This window comes from Passer domesticus, chromosome 1, assembly GCF_036417665.1.
Source record: "Passer domesticus isolate bPasDom1 chromosome 1, bPasDom1.hap1, whole genome shotgun sequence".
NCBI classification, from domain to species: Eukaryota; Metazoa; Chordata; class Aves; order Passeriformes; family Passeridae; genus Passer; species Passer domesticus.
Genome location: NC_087474.1, coordinates 40771022 through 40787178, shown reverse-complemented (window position 1 = coordinate 40787178; position 16157 = coordinate 40771022). Strand labels below are relative to the sequence as shown.

Here is a 16157-nt window from a genome sequence, read left to right as displayed (position 1 = left end):
AAATGGTCAGTGTAAACACTCAATATTGTGCTCTAGCTTGGCAAAAATGCAGTCACACCCAGGAATTATCCAAGATTGTGCAGAGAAGAGGTCTGGCAAAGCCTGGATGTCGTATTAATGCATGTAGAACCAAGAGCTCAGCCTCTTTAAGTTGATTAACACAAGCATAACACCAAACTTTCCTTGGACCAGTCCCAGGTGCCACTGAAAGCAGTGACTTGATTCTTTCCTTACTCAGTCCCTCCTCCACTGGAGTTTCAAGAGCCTTATACCTGATCTGGTCCTTTCAGAGGCAGGTGAATTAGTGCCAGCAGCTTCCATAGGGAACTGGCTCAGGCCACAGGAACAGAACTGCCTTGCCAAAGACCTGATGGATGCTAAAAGCTATTTGCTGTTTGACACTAGAAAAAAAAAAAAGAGCTAGGTCCTCTCTGCAAGGACACACTTTCTGTGGTTTTTCTGGAATTCAAAGGGGGAAAGGTGCAGAAATATCACACAATACAATATGTACTTAATCCAAAATAAAATGAAGCTAAAACCTATTTATATATATAAATGTATGTGTGTATATGCATGTATATATATATATATATATATATGCATATTTTTCTACATGACCATTATAAACTAAATCTATGGCACTGTTATTCCCAGAAGGGAACAGGAAAAAACAGTAGGCTGAATGAGAAGGCAATCAACTAACAAGAACAAAACATCATCTTTCCCTCCACACTTCCCATTCTGAAGGGTTGAGAGTCCCCAAGAGAATTTTTCTGTGGTTTTGAGAATTCAAATTTTAAGAAGAATCTTTGTGGCACCACTGCTCCAACCCTGCCCGTTGGTGCTACAGAGGAGGTTCAGAGCACAGAACAGAGCAGACACATCAGTGGGCTCCCCAGGTACACAGGAGCACTCCCATCCCAAGGGCAGGGAGTGAAAGGCATCTGCTTTGCTCTAGAAACAGAATTTTATTAATGGACTCAGAAACCTGGGGGTCATTAATGATTTTGCAAGAATCCAGTGTGACCCATACAAGGCAACTTCTTTCTGTGTCCTTTTCCTGTTCACATTCTTACTATACTGCCAACAAATACACCTCTTCATCATACACTGCACGGAAAACAGGGGTTTTTAGATAGGCATACAATACTTCAAGATCCTCTAACCTGTGGTCTTAAAAAAAATAATTACAAACAGAAAGCAGGAATGAGAGTGCAGAAATAGAAAAAAAAAAAGAATATAACACAATGGGAGAAAAAAAAAAATCCCAACAATCCCAACTGAACCATAAATGAATAACCACAAAGAAAAGAGACACAGTCAAGTCCAGGATCTCAATTCATTTTAGGACAAAATGCACCATCAGGTATCTGGCATTACCACTGTCTTCCCATAGCACAATTACCCAGGGATTTGGGACTCCTGTGCATATCTGGAAAAAGGCAATTTTCAGGAATGCAGTCACAGTCTCTTTACAGCTATATCATCGACCTTTGTCCTCAGGCCATGATGGTCCCCTCAGCATTTACTCTCATGACTCACACCCAGCCACAGCATCATGCTAAAGCTAAGCACCTGGGAAGCTCTGCCTATTCCATTAGGAATAATGTGAGGACTGCACATTTCACTATCATACAGACACAGGCCACTGAAGCCCCCAAAGATCGATTTATTTATTCATTTAAAATTAAGTTTGTGCACATAAGAATTTTTGTAGGCACAAAAGAAAAATAATTTCTAGAGTTTGGGAGGGAGAGGGGGAGGATTTATATTATATTCACTATCCACCCAACAACGAAGTCGATGTTTAAGTATGACTTTAAAGCATTCTTCTCATGAAGAGATAAAGACATTTCATACGTGCTGTACCTTAACTCTGACGTATTGAGAATATTTTGCATTTCTGACCTTTGGTAAAATATCTTCGTTCAGTTTAAGAGGCATTTTCACCCTCCTACCATTTTAGCTCTAATACTGTTTTTATCATCACTTGGAGCACGTTCAAAAGGTTCTTTTTGCTTGTATCCCCCAAACAGTTCTCTCTTCCCAAGGAAACACCCTGATCTTGTCCAGGAAACCAAAGACCTTACAGGAAACAGAACTTTAAATAACTATGGGATCCTAAAGGAAGATGGAAATCATATAGATGTGTCTATTCAGTACACTAAAGACAGCTAAGGGTTAGCAGTGGAACAACAGCACCTAAGAAAGGCAGAACTGAAACCTGACTTCAGCAAGAGTTTTGTCTGATCAAGACCAAAGGAGAGAGCTGAGACTTTATATTGTGTGTTTTCTTATTCATGCATAGGAGCAAGAAGCTGCTGGATGAAGTGACTGACCAGTCACTACAGGACTTGTTTTTTTCCATTCAGTAATTCAAAGTGAATCATATTAAGATGGTGCTTGTGTACATCTCCTCCAGGCAAAGCACTTGTTCAATATGTCAGGAGGTAGCTCAGTGTTGTCAACTACTTGCAAGCAGACATGCTATGATTGGAGTAAAAATCACATTATAAGAAAAAAAATCACTACTATTCCTGAAAGAAGAGAAAGTCTTGCTGCCACTCAGGTGAGGAAAGAGGCTCTTTGGAACTCCCTCCATGCTTCTGAGCTATTCTTCTGAGCTTTTCCAAGAAATGGGAGGGCAGGGGGAGGATGGTATATATACATAAAACTTTGAACTGCAGTCAGAGAGGCCATAAGACTAAAAGATAAAGCTAAATGCAAGGAGAGCTTTAAATGCAATTTTTGTATTTTAGCTTTCTCACAGTAGATCATCCCTTCTATATTACTTCTGTTTTTCTTAACATTTATATGACTTTATTGCTGAGTTAATTTAACACTTGAATATTTGTAGATGAGTTTGATGCATCTCCCAGGAAAAAGACAAAAGTGAAAAGTCTGTTGAACAAACAAACACTTGCACATTTCCAGTTGCTCTGGTTGTGGCAACCTCAATATCTCAGATCTGACCTAGCTTTCAATATCTATTTAATATTCTGAGGGTCACCAGTCTACTAGAATAAACAAAGTCAACAATATTTCCTTTATGAATTAAATGTTCAGAGGTCTAACATTTGAAAAAGAATAATGAACCAGTGATCAAAATTATTGTTACTGTCCAGAAACATAAATTTGAACCACAATTTTATGTGGTGCTAATAAAGTAAATTAATTCCTATTGGGCTTCTATTTCAAGTATCTATTTTATTCGGGGCGTTTCAAAGAATAATGTTCATAGAACAGCATAAAGAAATGCAACTGTAAGTACAATTTACACCATCACAAGATCTCATGTGCAGCAGCAGCAGAATAACAACCTGCTAAACCTTTCCAAGCTATATAAGTATTTGTTTTTGTCAAGGTCAAATAGCCATCACAAGCCTTAAAATCAGTAGTGCAAGTTTTACAAGAGGCTCCATCTAGCAACACACTGGTATGAAGCAACAATCTGAAGAGACCAATGTCATCTTGCTAGAAAGTAAATATTTTTATAACTACATCCATAGCAACCACAAAACCCTCCACCTCCCCAAAGTGATCCATAATGCTTGACTTGAGAAGCTGATTTAAAGCTCTGAGAAGGTATCACTAGCCATCATTTTTCTTGGCCATAAAAGTCCCAGGAAGATAAACGTAGCTTTTCTGGGCCATCATTTTACAGAAAAGAAAGACTCAAAAGATATCTCTAGAAATTGCTATACTTGCTCATTTTGAAACTCTAAATCCTCCAGGGGGACTGGTGGTGCAACTGGTGGTGTAGGAATCAGTATCAATTATTTTATATGATGCATTTTCACTTCAGCATCAACCCAGGCAACTGACATCTCATTTTCTCATTTAAAGACTTTCTGTAACACCACTTACATCTTCTATACTGCTTTTCACCATTGGATCTCAGTGCTCCTTACAAAGATTAGTACATATATTCCATGAATGGATGAGACATTCTGGGAAGTTAGAGAGATGCAGATAAATTAGCTTGCAGAGTCAATGGCCAACTAAGGCCAGTAAATGCAAGTTTCCAGAGTCAGAAGCCCCTGCCCTGTCCAGCAAGCACCACTACTGTATATAAGTGCTTTGGACAGCCTTGTGTTTCATGCCAGTTTCCAAAGGCCTCTCAGAAACCCAGTGCCATTTTCCATTTTGCTTTTTCCACTGAAATAAACTGACCCCAGTTCTTTCCAAGTGAGTGGCAGGAAACCTTGCACCTGCTCTGGTCATGGAGGCAGACATCAAAGGCAATGGAAATCTGTCAGCACCAGGTAATTTAGCCTACACTTCAGGCTGCATTTCTGAGCTCATTCATGCTAGATGTATGCAGTGCTAGACCAAAAGCCATTACAGAATTAAGCTGAACCAGGTTTGGGTACATAACTCTATTACTGCTGAATAGGCACAGTCAGCCTCATCCCACATTTACACGGGCTCTAAAGCAGCTACATAAAGGATGGATAATACCTGATCCATCATAAAACCTGTCTTTATAAAGCCAACTCATTTTGAACAAATTTGAAACAGCAGACTGAGTTAATAGCAGACCAGTGCTTTGCACAACTACAAAGAATCTCTTAGTAGGAAGTGTTAAGCTGAATTTACTGTGCCATTAAACCACAGTCTCAGTGCAGATGTAGGCTGGTTACCAGCACGCATGGAAATCCACACAGCAGTAAATTCATCTTCACAGTACACAAATTAGGGACGTGGGAGCAAAACCTGATCAAGATCCTTCATTTAAGGGGCTGGAATATTTCATTTATGTGGTAACTTTCTGCTTTTCCATTCTCTTTGGTCAAAGAATAACACAGATTTGCCCTTTGCCTGCACAGAGAGGAGAGTTTCAGAGCCAGGAGACACAGACTGCACCCCTCTTGCTGCATGCACATTGCTGACTGACAGCAGCAATAATCAAATATTTATGCAGCCCCACAGTGCAAACTCTCAGAGCATTTAGCACCATTGTTTAATGCCCCTAGCTCAGCTTTAACAGGGACATGGGATCTGGCAGATGAGTAGCTGCACTGACAGCAGGTATTACTAAAACCAGTCTTCTTCCCTGTCCATGTCACAGGTGTCTCAGAGAAGGGGCACCAGAAGCAAAGGGATGCTCCTACCACAGCAGCTCAGACTGGAAAAGATCTACCAGGCTGCAAACTCCTGAGACTGAATTACATGCTGGTCTTATTTACAAGTTTGCAAACCCTTAGCAGAAGGATTGTGCTATAAGCTGGGGCATCAGTACTGAGGGTCAGAAATATCCTGAAGGGTCAATCAGTGCAGGCAAGGCACAACAATCAGAACAGGCTGATTTAGGGTACACAGCTGCAATGCTGCTGAATATGCACAGCAAGTTTTGGAGTAGAGGTCTTGGAGCTCTAGTCATGCTCTGTTAAAGTACATTTTCTCTCAGGAAAAAAAAAAAAAAGGCAAAAAACAACAAACATACTGAACTGGTGGAGAATGTTTAACCAAAACCCAATGCCAAATATATATATATATACACATACATACACACATAAAATCACTAGTTGATTTTAGTAACTGGGGTTCTTTCAGCTAATTCCATATAAAGGTCTTCAGTAATATATTTTTCTTTAATTTCAGGGAAGAACAGCTACTCTAGCTGCTTTAAAATAAGTGGAGTTAAGAATTAGAAGTATTTCCTTAAAGACACTGTCTATCAGTACTCTACTTCTGTAGGACCTGACCTACATCTTTCAACTTAATATCAGAACTGTACTCTTTCTCTCAAATATACCATTGCAAACCAGTAAAAGTAAATCTACATTAGAGACTTCTGTTAGATCCTTTGAGTTGGCCAGGAACTGCTCATTTTGCAATTACCCCAGGAATAAGGAATGGCTGAGAGGAAACAAAATCCCCCTAAAAAGCACCATCACTGTTCAGAAAGGTAAGCTGCACAATACCACCTGTCAACACAAAGCTGAGGGCACACTTCCAACAAAGAGTAAGCGAGAGCCTGTCCATGCCCCGTGGCCATGTAGCTCAATGTGAGTGCAGCCGATCCAGTATTCACAGCCAGGATGAATATATGACATTCCAGCAGGGCTCGGGAAAAGCCTTGGGCACCTCTGTAACAATCTACAGTGGGATCACTCTTCAGATAAAGCACGAGAAAGGTACATAACTCCGTTGTAATTACTAACTGAAAAGGAGTGGAAAAGAAAGCAGCTATTATTTCAAAAACTTGTTTATTCACAGATCTACCACAGCTTTGACAGTGAAGCATCTCCTGTACTTAACAGCCAAAGCAAGCCTACAATCACCTATGTACCAGAGATTGACAGAATTCCCAAGGACACTGGCACACAGGGTACCAGCTCTGACCTCACAGCCCCATCACTACTGGCCTGCACAGCAATCTGGCATGTCAGTGTGCATCCTCTCTCCAGTGGCACTGCTCCTGCCAGAGGTCCTACATCACACATCAGCCTGAAGCTTCGCCTGGTTATTTTAACTTTGAAGTCAGCAAAACCAACAGCCATTCCACTGCTCTGGTGAAGCACAATGTTTTCAAGCCTTGAAAACCAATGTGGTCTGATAAGTTAATCCTTGCAGCTTCAGCACAACAAAAACTTCACACAGGAAACTCAAAAAGTTACTTGGGGCAGCCAGTTCTTCAAGACCCTTAATTATTAATAGTGTAGATGAATGGAATTAAACAGATCATTTTTAAGAGGAGATGCTGAGTATCTGTTGCTTAACACACTGAAGGCACACGGGCCAGCAGAAGGATCCTGGTGTTGTGCTGTTCACCACCTACCACTATGGCAAGTGACCGAATTTAGCACTGCCTGGCCCTCTGTATGTTCATTTATACCTTATGGACTACCTGCAAAGACCAAACCCAAAAGGCATCAGTTCACCTCCCACTCTGCACAGGTGTATCTAAGCACTGAGAGCGTAAGGAAATGGGTTTTTTTCTTTGATCTAGGAAACAAAGATAAACTGTTTAATTAACTCTCACATCATGACTATTCGTGTGCTATCAAGTGCAAAGCATACACAACCAATGTGGTTACAGAAAAGTCTCCAGAGCTCAGTTCCCTGTCTGCCAAAACTCGTCTTTCCGCTACGGGCCGTGATGATACCGCAGATAGCACGGGAGGCTGAGCAGAGCGCGTGTGCCCGGCGCTACTTTTCCAGTTTCCAGGCGGGACATTGGTGTCCCCGCCGTAGAGCTGCTCTTGCTCCCGTGGGCTCGTCCTTCCCCGGGGCTCACCTGCGGGCACGGACCCCGGGCAGCCGCCGGGCTGATGCTGAGGGACACCCCCACCCCTCAGGCCGGCGCTGCCCGAGGCTCCCCGCCCCTCCGCGCCCCCGGGGCACTCACAATCTCGGTGACCATGAGGAGCCCGGGCACGGTGCGCAGGAACTCCCTGTCGTAGGCGAGGGTGCTGGAGCTGGCCGACAGGTTGGCGGTGAAGGAGCTGCTGGTGGTAGTGACCGTGTGCGAGCGCGGGCGCGGCGGCTGCTCCTGAGGCGGCACGGGCGGCTCCATGGCCGGCGCGGCTGTCGCCGGACGGGCGGCGCGGAGGCTCCGCCGCTCGCCGCTTTGTGTGGCCCCGGCGCCGCGAGCAGCCCCCGCCTGGGCGCGGGGGAGGAGGAGGGTGCTCGGCCCGGGCGGGGAGGCGGGTCCGGAGCGGGGCCGCCCGCCCCGGAGACCGCCCAGCCCTCACGGCGCTGCCCCCGGGGCGGGACGGCGCTGCCGGTGCGAGGCATCCCCAGCGGTGGGGAGTGAGGGCACAGCGCGTCCCCTCTCAAACCTGACCTCGCGGGCTTTCATACACTTGGGATCCCGTCTGCTTCCAGCGCGGCCACGCTGAGCCACTGCTGTCTGTGCCACAGCCCCGTGGGCGAGCACGGTTGGAGGGTCCAGCCTCATGCTCCGGCCGTCATCGCTCCAGGCTGTCAGCCCTGGCCCCGCGGGCGGCAAAGGCTGGCAGAGCCGGGCTGGTGCCGCAGGTGGCTGTCCCCGCTGGCTGCCATCGCCTCGCCAAGTGCCGCGGGCAGGGAACAAGGGTCTAGGAGCTCCTCCCAGAGCTGGAAATGGGGGTCTTGCTGCGGTCTGCCAAATAACCTGAGACTGAACAACGCAAAAGATTGTAAAAGTCACTGGAAATGTAAAGTATGAAGTCATTATTGACCTACACTACCTGGGAGTGTTGAGCTGTTCCTTAAGCTGTATTTTTCAGTATTTCAGTCTGAAGTGTCATCTTTAAAAAAAACCCAAATCCAAACATTTCTGGATCTTTTAAGAGATTCTAAAGAGATCCTCCATTCCACAAACTACGTGGGGTTTCAACAATAAGCAAGCAGGTTATAGTTATTTTCAACGTTCAGGAACTCTAATTAGCAAAGGATTTTGTGGTCATTCAGTAAAAATGAAGTGTTTTCCACATGTCTGGTGGCTATTGTCCTTGAATTGTTTACTGCTGCTCTCCTACTGGATAACAAAGGCTGGATTTTGTGGTATTACCTTTCAGCAAGGGATTGAAGCAGCTGGGGAGGGAGGAGGAGGAGTATGGGAGAGTTTCTCCCAGAAATACAGGAAACATGAATTACCCAAAGGAACTGTTCTTGTGCATTATTGTGCCTCTGCTCACAGTGTGTGTCACAGTACAGGCTCCATGGGCTTCTTGGAAAATGTGTCTTGGCTCAGGCTCCGCGAAGCCTTCGTACCCTCTACACTCTGACTAAGAAAAGAATTAAACTCTGATTAGGTCAAAATATGCAATTTGGTGAAGCCTTTCAATGTAAGTGTTTTAGACACTGGTGACTTTTTTATTTAAGATGGCAGAAGAAATGTGGCACAGTTTTGCAAACATGAACTGCAGGTCATCAGAACATGATGCCTGTCACTTGACACGATAAGATACACAGATAGCATATTTTTTATTTTTTTTTTAGGAAAAAAGAGACCATTAATACACACTCAAACCACTGAACAGAACTCAATCGTGAAACAAGGAATTTTATACTTTTTGGCAAAACCTTGCTTTTTTTGTGATATTAACAGGATTATGGGGGTTTTTTGTGTTCCTATTTTATCTTTCTTTTATATAAGAGTTGACATTTTAAATGAACAGAACACACCTGTGCACTGGTCTGTCTGGAGGCCTGCTTCAACTGGCTTGCAAGTAAAAAGTGCTTTATCTGATTCTTAAACACTGCCAAGGTTCCTTCCAATGCCAGAGCTGCTTTGCCATGCCCCTCTTGCTGTTTGTGAGGATCCATTTTAACTGCATCGATTTTCCCCTCTGAGACATTCCTGTCTTTTCAGTTTTCCACCTAGAAGATCAGTAAGTAAAAGTGAGGAAATATGGGGCTAAAATTAATGCCACTATCAAAATTAACACTAATTTCAAAGTTGTTTGAGACATTCACATCAATTTCCCTTTGAGAGCTGGTTTATTTTACATAGGATGTATATTCCAGGATGTTATTCACTGGTCTCAGTGTTCATGCATAATTCTAAAACTCTTTATTTATACCCTAAACTCTTGAGGGTCAGTGTTGGTTTCCTTTCAGCCATCAGAATCAGAGCAATACATTTCATTGCTTTTGGCCTGCACATCTGTTGTTTGAGCATCCCAGCTCCTGTAGGGGAGAAAAAAAAAAGTAAAATAAAAACACGGATAGGGAACCAATTGTTTTCTGCTTCAGCTATATTAATATACTGTACATTTTCAATGTCTGTTGTAGAGGTCTAGTAGCATGATTAATTCAACAAGAACTGGAGGGCTACACTTGTGGGCAATTTCTCTGAACACTGGCTGCCACTTTGACTTCCCTGGTTAACTTATTTTTCTCCAGCAAACATATTCAAAGAATGAGTTTCACTAAAAAATGGGTAAACACTCCAGAAGCTTTTCTGTATCTGATATTCCTGGAAGCAAATTTCATTCTTTAACTTGACAACATAATGCTTGACATTTTGAATGTTAATTGTGAGGCTCTAATTTTTTTGTTTTGCATCCTTGCACTGAGGGCTAGAACTGGAAAGCCTTCAGGGACCAGCTAAGCTAGGTTTTTTTACATGTAGATAGCATCAGAAACAGAATAATTGAATGCTGCTGCTTGAACAATCAACCCTTTATTACAGAACTACCAAGAGAGAATAAGGTGGCCCATTTTCTTTATTTTAAATTAACCTTTCAAGGGAAGGATCGGCAAGGCTTTTAAACACCAGTCAAGATTGTAACCTCTTATTTGTCAACTGCTATAAGGAAGCAAACTCTGATTAGGGAAAAATATGCAATTTGGTGAATGCAAATGTTTTAGTAAAAGCAGAATAGTGGATAAAGGTATTATCAGGTTTCTCAGTAAAGGGATTATTCCTGAATGTCTCATTATCTAATTAACAGAGTCTTCCATTTAAGCTGGTTTTGTTCTCAAATCCTGAGGTATCAACATTTTTAACATTACTGATCGAGCTCTCTAGAACTACGTTCTTTAGCAGCAATCTGGCCAGCTGGAAGTGCTAATTAAAGTAGACTCACAGGCCCAAGGAGTGGAACTGACTGGAATTTCCTGAAATGTTTTTCTGGTTTTGAAATAGAGCTTCCCTTCCCCCTTCCCAAATCCTAGAATTTTCAAATGTCAAACTCATTCAGACTATTTTTTAGGTAGGTAAAACATGTTAACATGTAAAAGATGAGATTTTTCAGTGGTTATCAGCAGGTTTCAGTCCAAACAAAAAAATTACTGTATTTAAACCACCTAAGTGAACTAAGAAAGCTAAGGAAACTTAACTGAAGAGAGCAAGAAAGGAACTTTCTGTTAAACCCAGGTCTTGCACAAGGAACAGGGATTTATGTTGGATCTCCAGGACAAATATTCTCACCCTTGACATCCTACTGTGCTAATAATCTGAGGATGAGATATTTTTAGTTAGCATTAAATCAAGAAATGATTGGAAATTTCCTAATGGCTTTTCAGAATTAACAAAGTGTAGGCTTTGAGCTACAAAAGTATTCAAGCAAATAATTTATAACATATTTTACCCTTTGGCAGCTTACAACTGTATGGAAAAGCTGATTTATACTAACCCAAACCAGAAATACTTGATTTGTACTTTGGTAGTAACATGTGCCATAGGCACATGATCAATCAAGGCAAACATCTCTGTGTAGGAATCCATAGTTCACAAAGAAAAGATGGTTTTCATGACTGAGATACCTGGATCTTCCAATGTTGCTGCAACAGAGAGAGAATACATGAGATGCCCATACTTTCAAAATGGCCATTATTTGGCAAATCCAATAGAGAATCTTTGTTTGTACATGAGGTTACTGAACACGAGGTTTGTTTTGTTTTGCAGCTTGGGCACCTAAAATTAATGAACATAAAATCAATACCAATTGAAACAACAATCAACGTAATGACAGCGCATGGGATTTTATCAGCAGGTGTTGTTACTACCCTAATGCTGGAAAATGCAGGATTTAGCTGTATATGTTCTGTGCTCCTCTTATCACAAATATTTCTTTCTGTACATGAAGTTTAATTATATGGACTAAGTCCTGACTGTAAACACACAGCCATTTTACCTGCCAGAAAGCCATCTTACAACATATTTTGCCATACAGATAATTAACTCTGTGCTGGGAACAGTAACATACTGACTTTTAGATTTTATTCTTCAGTTTTGAAACCCACAACACTAAGTAAACTGTGTGGTGATAGAGACTGCTAAGAAAAGAAAGCACAGAGTACATAAGCCATGTATTTTCTTTGCATTAGGCTTTCAGCAGCTGTTTTATCTGCTCTGGGAATTTAAAGATCTCTCCCAGCCCTGCAACACAACAATGTCACAGATACTGTAGTGAGGAAAAATTGCTTACTTCTTTCAGAGCTGACTTGTACTTAGAACACACTGTCCCTGCACTCTGAGTATATGTGCTTAACTTCAGGGCAGAGAGCACATCTACTCAAATTAAAAAGAGTTTGTAGTGAGTAGTGTGAAGTCCCCATACAAATCTTCTCAGAACGGGAGCTGTGGTTTTCATACTTAGGGGCCTCAGCTCTGTAGTGCACCTGCAAGAGAATGTCTGCATTTTATTTCCCAGGCTGCTTCCCAGCTGCTCTCGGCTGTCTTGCTCTCCAGGGAGCCTGCAAGCACAGCTCCAAGCACAGCTGCTGGCTGTGCCTTCTCACACCTGCAAATCAGAGGCCACCCCGATACTCAAGAGTGTCTGGTGTCACATTGTGTGAGGAAGGAGCTGATTCTGCCCCTGAGCACATCCAGGCAGGCTGTCCCTGAGGCACACTCATAAATACTTTCATTAGGGTCAGCAGTCCGCCACAGACCTTTAAATATTATTATGGAGCAAACACATACTAGTGATTGCATCATTGAGAATATAAACACTTCCACTGAAGACTTGTGCATTTTCTACTTGCTAAGGGTGGTGCTTGCCTAAGTGTTTATGTAAATCACAGCAGGTAATGTTTATACAGCACCCAAGCCCAGTGAAAAACAGCTGGAGGAAAATACCACCTTCAACAATTGTCAATGCCATATTTGTTTTTAGATAATTAACGAAAGACTGTATAATTCAACCATGGTTTCATCACAGCATCATCCAAGTTTAAGGAGAGAGTTCACAGCAAATTCAGTTTGCTTGCAGGCTTAAATAAAATAATAAACAGTCAGCTATGTTGCTCTGCTGTGGTTGGTACAACACCATGACAGAGGCCTGAGACTTAAAGTGTCCCTTATCCCAAATTATGAGGAGGTCACTTGAGCTTGCTGTGTGTGTATGTACACTGAGAGAAGACATGGATGGCAGGTAAAAAATTAACCAAATACTATGGCTAAAAGCTGAAATTCAGACTTAAAAGAAATTGGTTTTGTTGTTGAGGCTTTTTGAATGTATTTTTTTTTTCACACAGCATGATTAGCTATTTGAAGGATTTATTAAATAAAACATTAAACTCTCCACCATTTTATACCTATAATTTCAAGCTACAGGTTTATTTGAAATGTGTTCTTTACCAGACTTACATTGACAAATTTGGTGGTCTTTATTACACAGAACACGACGAGATAACCCAAATGATTTGAGAAACCACAGAAATTAATTCAATTTCCATAAAATGTCAGTCTTGTTAACACTCTAGTCACCCAGCTGTACAGTACACATGCAGTACCAATGCCTGACACATCTCCTGGAGTGGCAGCAGAATAAAGGATCTCATGAATCTTGCTCTGTCTGGACAATGAAAATGGGTGATGACACTGCTGTACAGGGAGAATCAATTTTATGCAGATGGACTGCAAGGTTTAAGGACAGAAAAATTGTCATCCAGAGAAAGTTAAAAAGCCAGTGGGCGACTGCAGTACCTGCAGAGAAAGGGGCCAGCTGACTGGGGCGAGGTGCCAGAGTGTACATGTTCTGTCATAGGGGGCTGAAGTGCAGGAGAGAACTGAGCCTGGCAGGGCACTGACCTAAACCTTGGGGAACACAACAGTGGAAGGAGAAGGCAGAGAAGTGCAGGCAGATGTTTTACTGCTCCTCATACTGGTTGACACAGCCTTTCTGTTAGAATGGAGTACAGACATTTGACATCTATCCATTAACAGGAGAGGAAAATGCTAACACAGAGGACACAGTACACCACATAGTGGCCTGAAATCTGCAAGCAGCTGAGCAATACAGCATTGGTATTTTCAAATCAACACTTTATCTCTGCATTTAGACAAGTGCCAAAAGACTTCTGTGCAGCAAAGAACAAAATGACCCTGATGTTTGTATTCACAGAGCAGTCTTACTCCTGAAACAAAACAAAAGCAAATATACAATTCTCCCTAGTACCAAACACAGTCAAGTTCAACTCAAAGCAGGACACAGAGGTGCAGGCACCAGTGTTTTAGGATATACAGAATACTGCTGATGACTGTAAATCATTGGATGCTTTCAGAGCATTAGTGTTACAGATATGCAAAGAGCCAGCATGCAAAGCTCCTGATACCTGGTAGGTCTTGTGTCAGTGCATGAAAAAATACCTGCAGTGATGCAAGACACTTAATGAATCCTCCAGTTCTAGCTTCCCAAAAGCATCCTTTGCAAGAGAAGCCCGAGTTTAAAGAAACAGAGGAGAGAGAATATGTTTCTGTTATGACTGAATGTATTTATGTCGAACAGAGTGTGTTTTCTGCTGCTGGCCTAGTAAAACCTGCTGGGAGTTTTAAATGAATCAGACAAATTTAGTTAAATTTCTCAATTCACTTCTTTTTCTAAGAAAATTGCAGGCTTTGGGCTGTGTGAGAACAGTGCATGGTGTGAGACTATAGGACTCAGGGGGTGGATGATGGGCTGTCTTTTGGAGGGATTGGGATTTCCTCAGAACAAAGGCTTATTCCATTTATGCCATGTCTTGAGAAAGCTTATCCTGTCAAGTCATTTATCACCCTGCTAACTAGCTACTGAGCATGGATAATGCTTCTTCCCTAGATCAGTGAGGGAAAAGAGAATTTTAGAAGAAAGGAAGGTTTTCATTTGGGGATTTTAGGAGATTGGGAGAAGAGCTGATAGGAGTTAGGCTAAGCTCTTTGAACGATGAGAAAAACATACCAGGAAGGATTTTTCTAACAGCTCATAGTGCAGCTAAAATAGTCTTTCTGCTAAGGGCATCCCTGGTATTTAAACTATGTGAACTGGCACAGCCCTGTGGTTTGCAGTACTAGATTTGGAGTAAGTAGAGGATGCTCTGTGGCTCTAATTAGATGTGGCTCTAATTACTGATATTAAGGTGAATTAAGTCCATCATATATTTGCAAATGTCTGGCTTAATGCTAACTATGAGACAATTATGATGTGAGATTTTTAATTATACAGATGTGCCTACAATGAAAAAGTTTCTTTTCCTATAAACTTTGAGGTTGGCTCACCTCAACGATCAAGAAAAGTACAGACTCCACTGGTTGTGCTGGCTGCAGTGGGGGTATTTGTAAGAGCAATGGGTTCCATGTAGATCTTTCTACAGAGAGCATATCCTCAGTTAGCATGTCCTTGGCATTTACAAGAACTTGATATCTTCTGGTAACCTTCCTCTGTTCGCCTGGAATTGATCGATCAGTTGAGACTATGAAGATGAGGATGTGACAGCTTCATCTCCTCAGAACATCAAAAATCTGATTTTTTTTTTAATATACATATATATATATACACAGAGGCATACAAAAGCATGTCTCATAGATCCAGAAAATTATTAGAAAAAAACAACAGTGGTCACTAAATATATCAAATCTATGATATTACAAAAGCAGTGTGATTCTCTGAATATACCAATCAAATAATTGCTCACTTGCCATCCTCACAAGGATTCAATCAGAGGCCCAGGAAACAAGCTGTATCAGTGTGTGCAAATGAAGGTCATGCTTCAAACTGCTGGGCTTTCTCTTTTTAAGTGATGCTATGATTGCTATTTCAGTGAAAGAGTAATCAGGGAGATCATAATTTCATGATTCATTGTTCCAGCAGGCAGTGCAACAAAAAATATTGAAGCTAGCAATGATATATTTAAACCAGGTATTACTTTGATGAAATCTCATTGGCTACAAGGGAAGTTTAGATTTGATATTAGAAAACACTTCTTCACTGAAAGAGTGGTCAGGCATTGGAACAAGCTGCCCAGGGAAAAGGTAGAATCACCATCCTTGGAAATGTTCCAAAAAACGTGGGGGTATGGCACTTGGGGCACAGTTTCAACATGAAGATGGAAGTGCTGGGTTAACAGGTGGACTCGGTGATCTTAGAGGTTTTGTCAAAACTATGATTCTATGATTTCTTGCATGCAAGTATCCTTCTTGTACTAGAATACTTCTTTTATGGGCTGTCTGAAATTACTAGTGAAGGTTTTCTTCATGTAATTCACAAGTAAGGGAAATATGAGTAAGTGGATTACCTCAGTTCATCAGTGCTGGAAATGCAGAATTTAACAAATCATCTTCATCAACAGCAATGAACAACACTGGGATACCTCAGTGGTTATTTCAAGGTACCTATCTAACCAGCTGCTGATTTATAGGTGACATCCTCCAGCCTGCAAAAATACTCCAATATATAAAGCAACCCAGTGTAAGGCAACCAGTGATAAGAAAAAAAATACACATAAAAAAGGAAAAAAAA

At 41.7% G+C, this 16157-nt stretch overlaps 1 protein-coding gene across 1 annotated transcript in view; it reads right to left on the bottom strand.

Moving 5' to 3' along the window:
* The window catches only part of CMTM8 (CKLF like MARVEL transmembrane domain containing 8), a 34747-nt gene extending 27128 nt beyond the window's left edge, over positions 1-7619 (bottom strand). Inside the window, exon 1 of the mRNA XM_064415401.1 lies at positions 7355-7619. Coding sequence (XP_064271471.1) covers positions 7355-7522 — 168 coding nt within the window. The 5' untranslated portion in view covers positions 7523-7619. The remainder of the gene's footprint in view (positions 1-7354) is intronic.
* Between the last annotated feature and the right edge of the window lie 8538 nt (positions 7620-16157).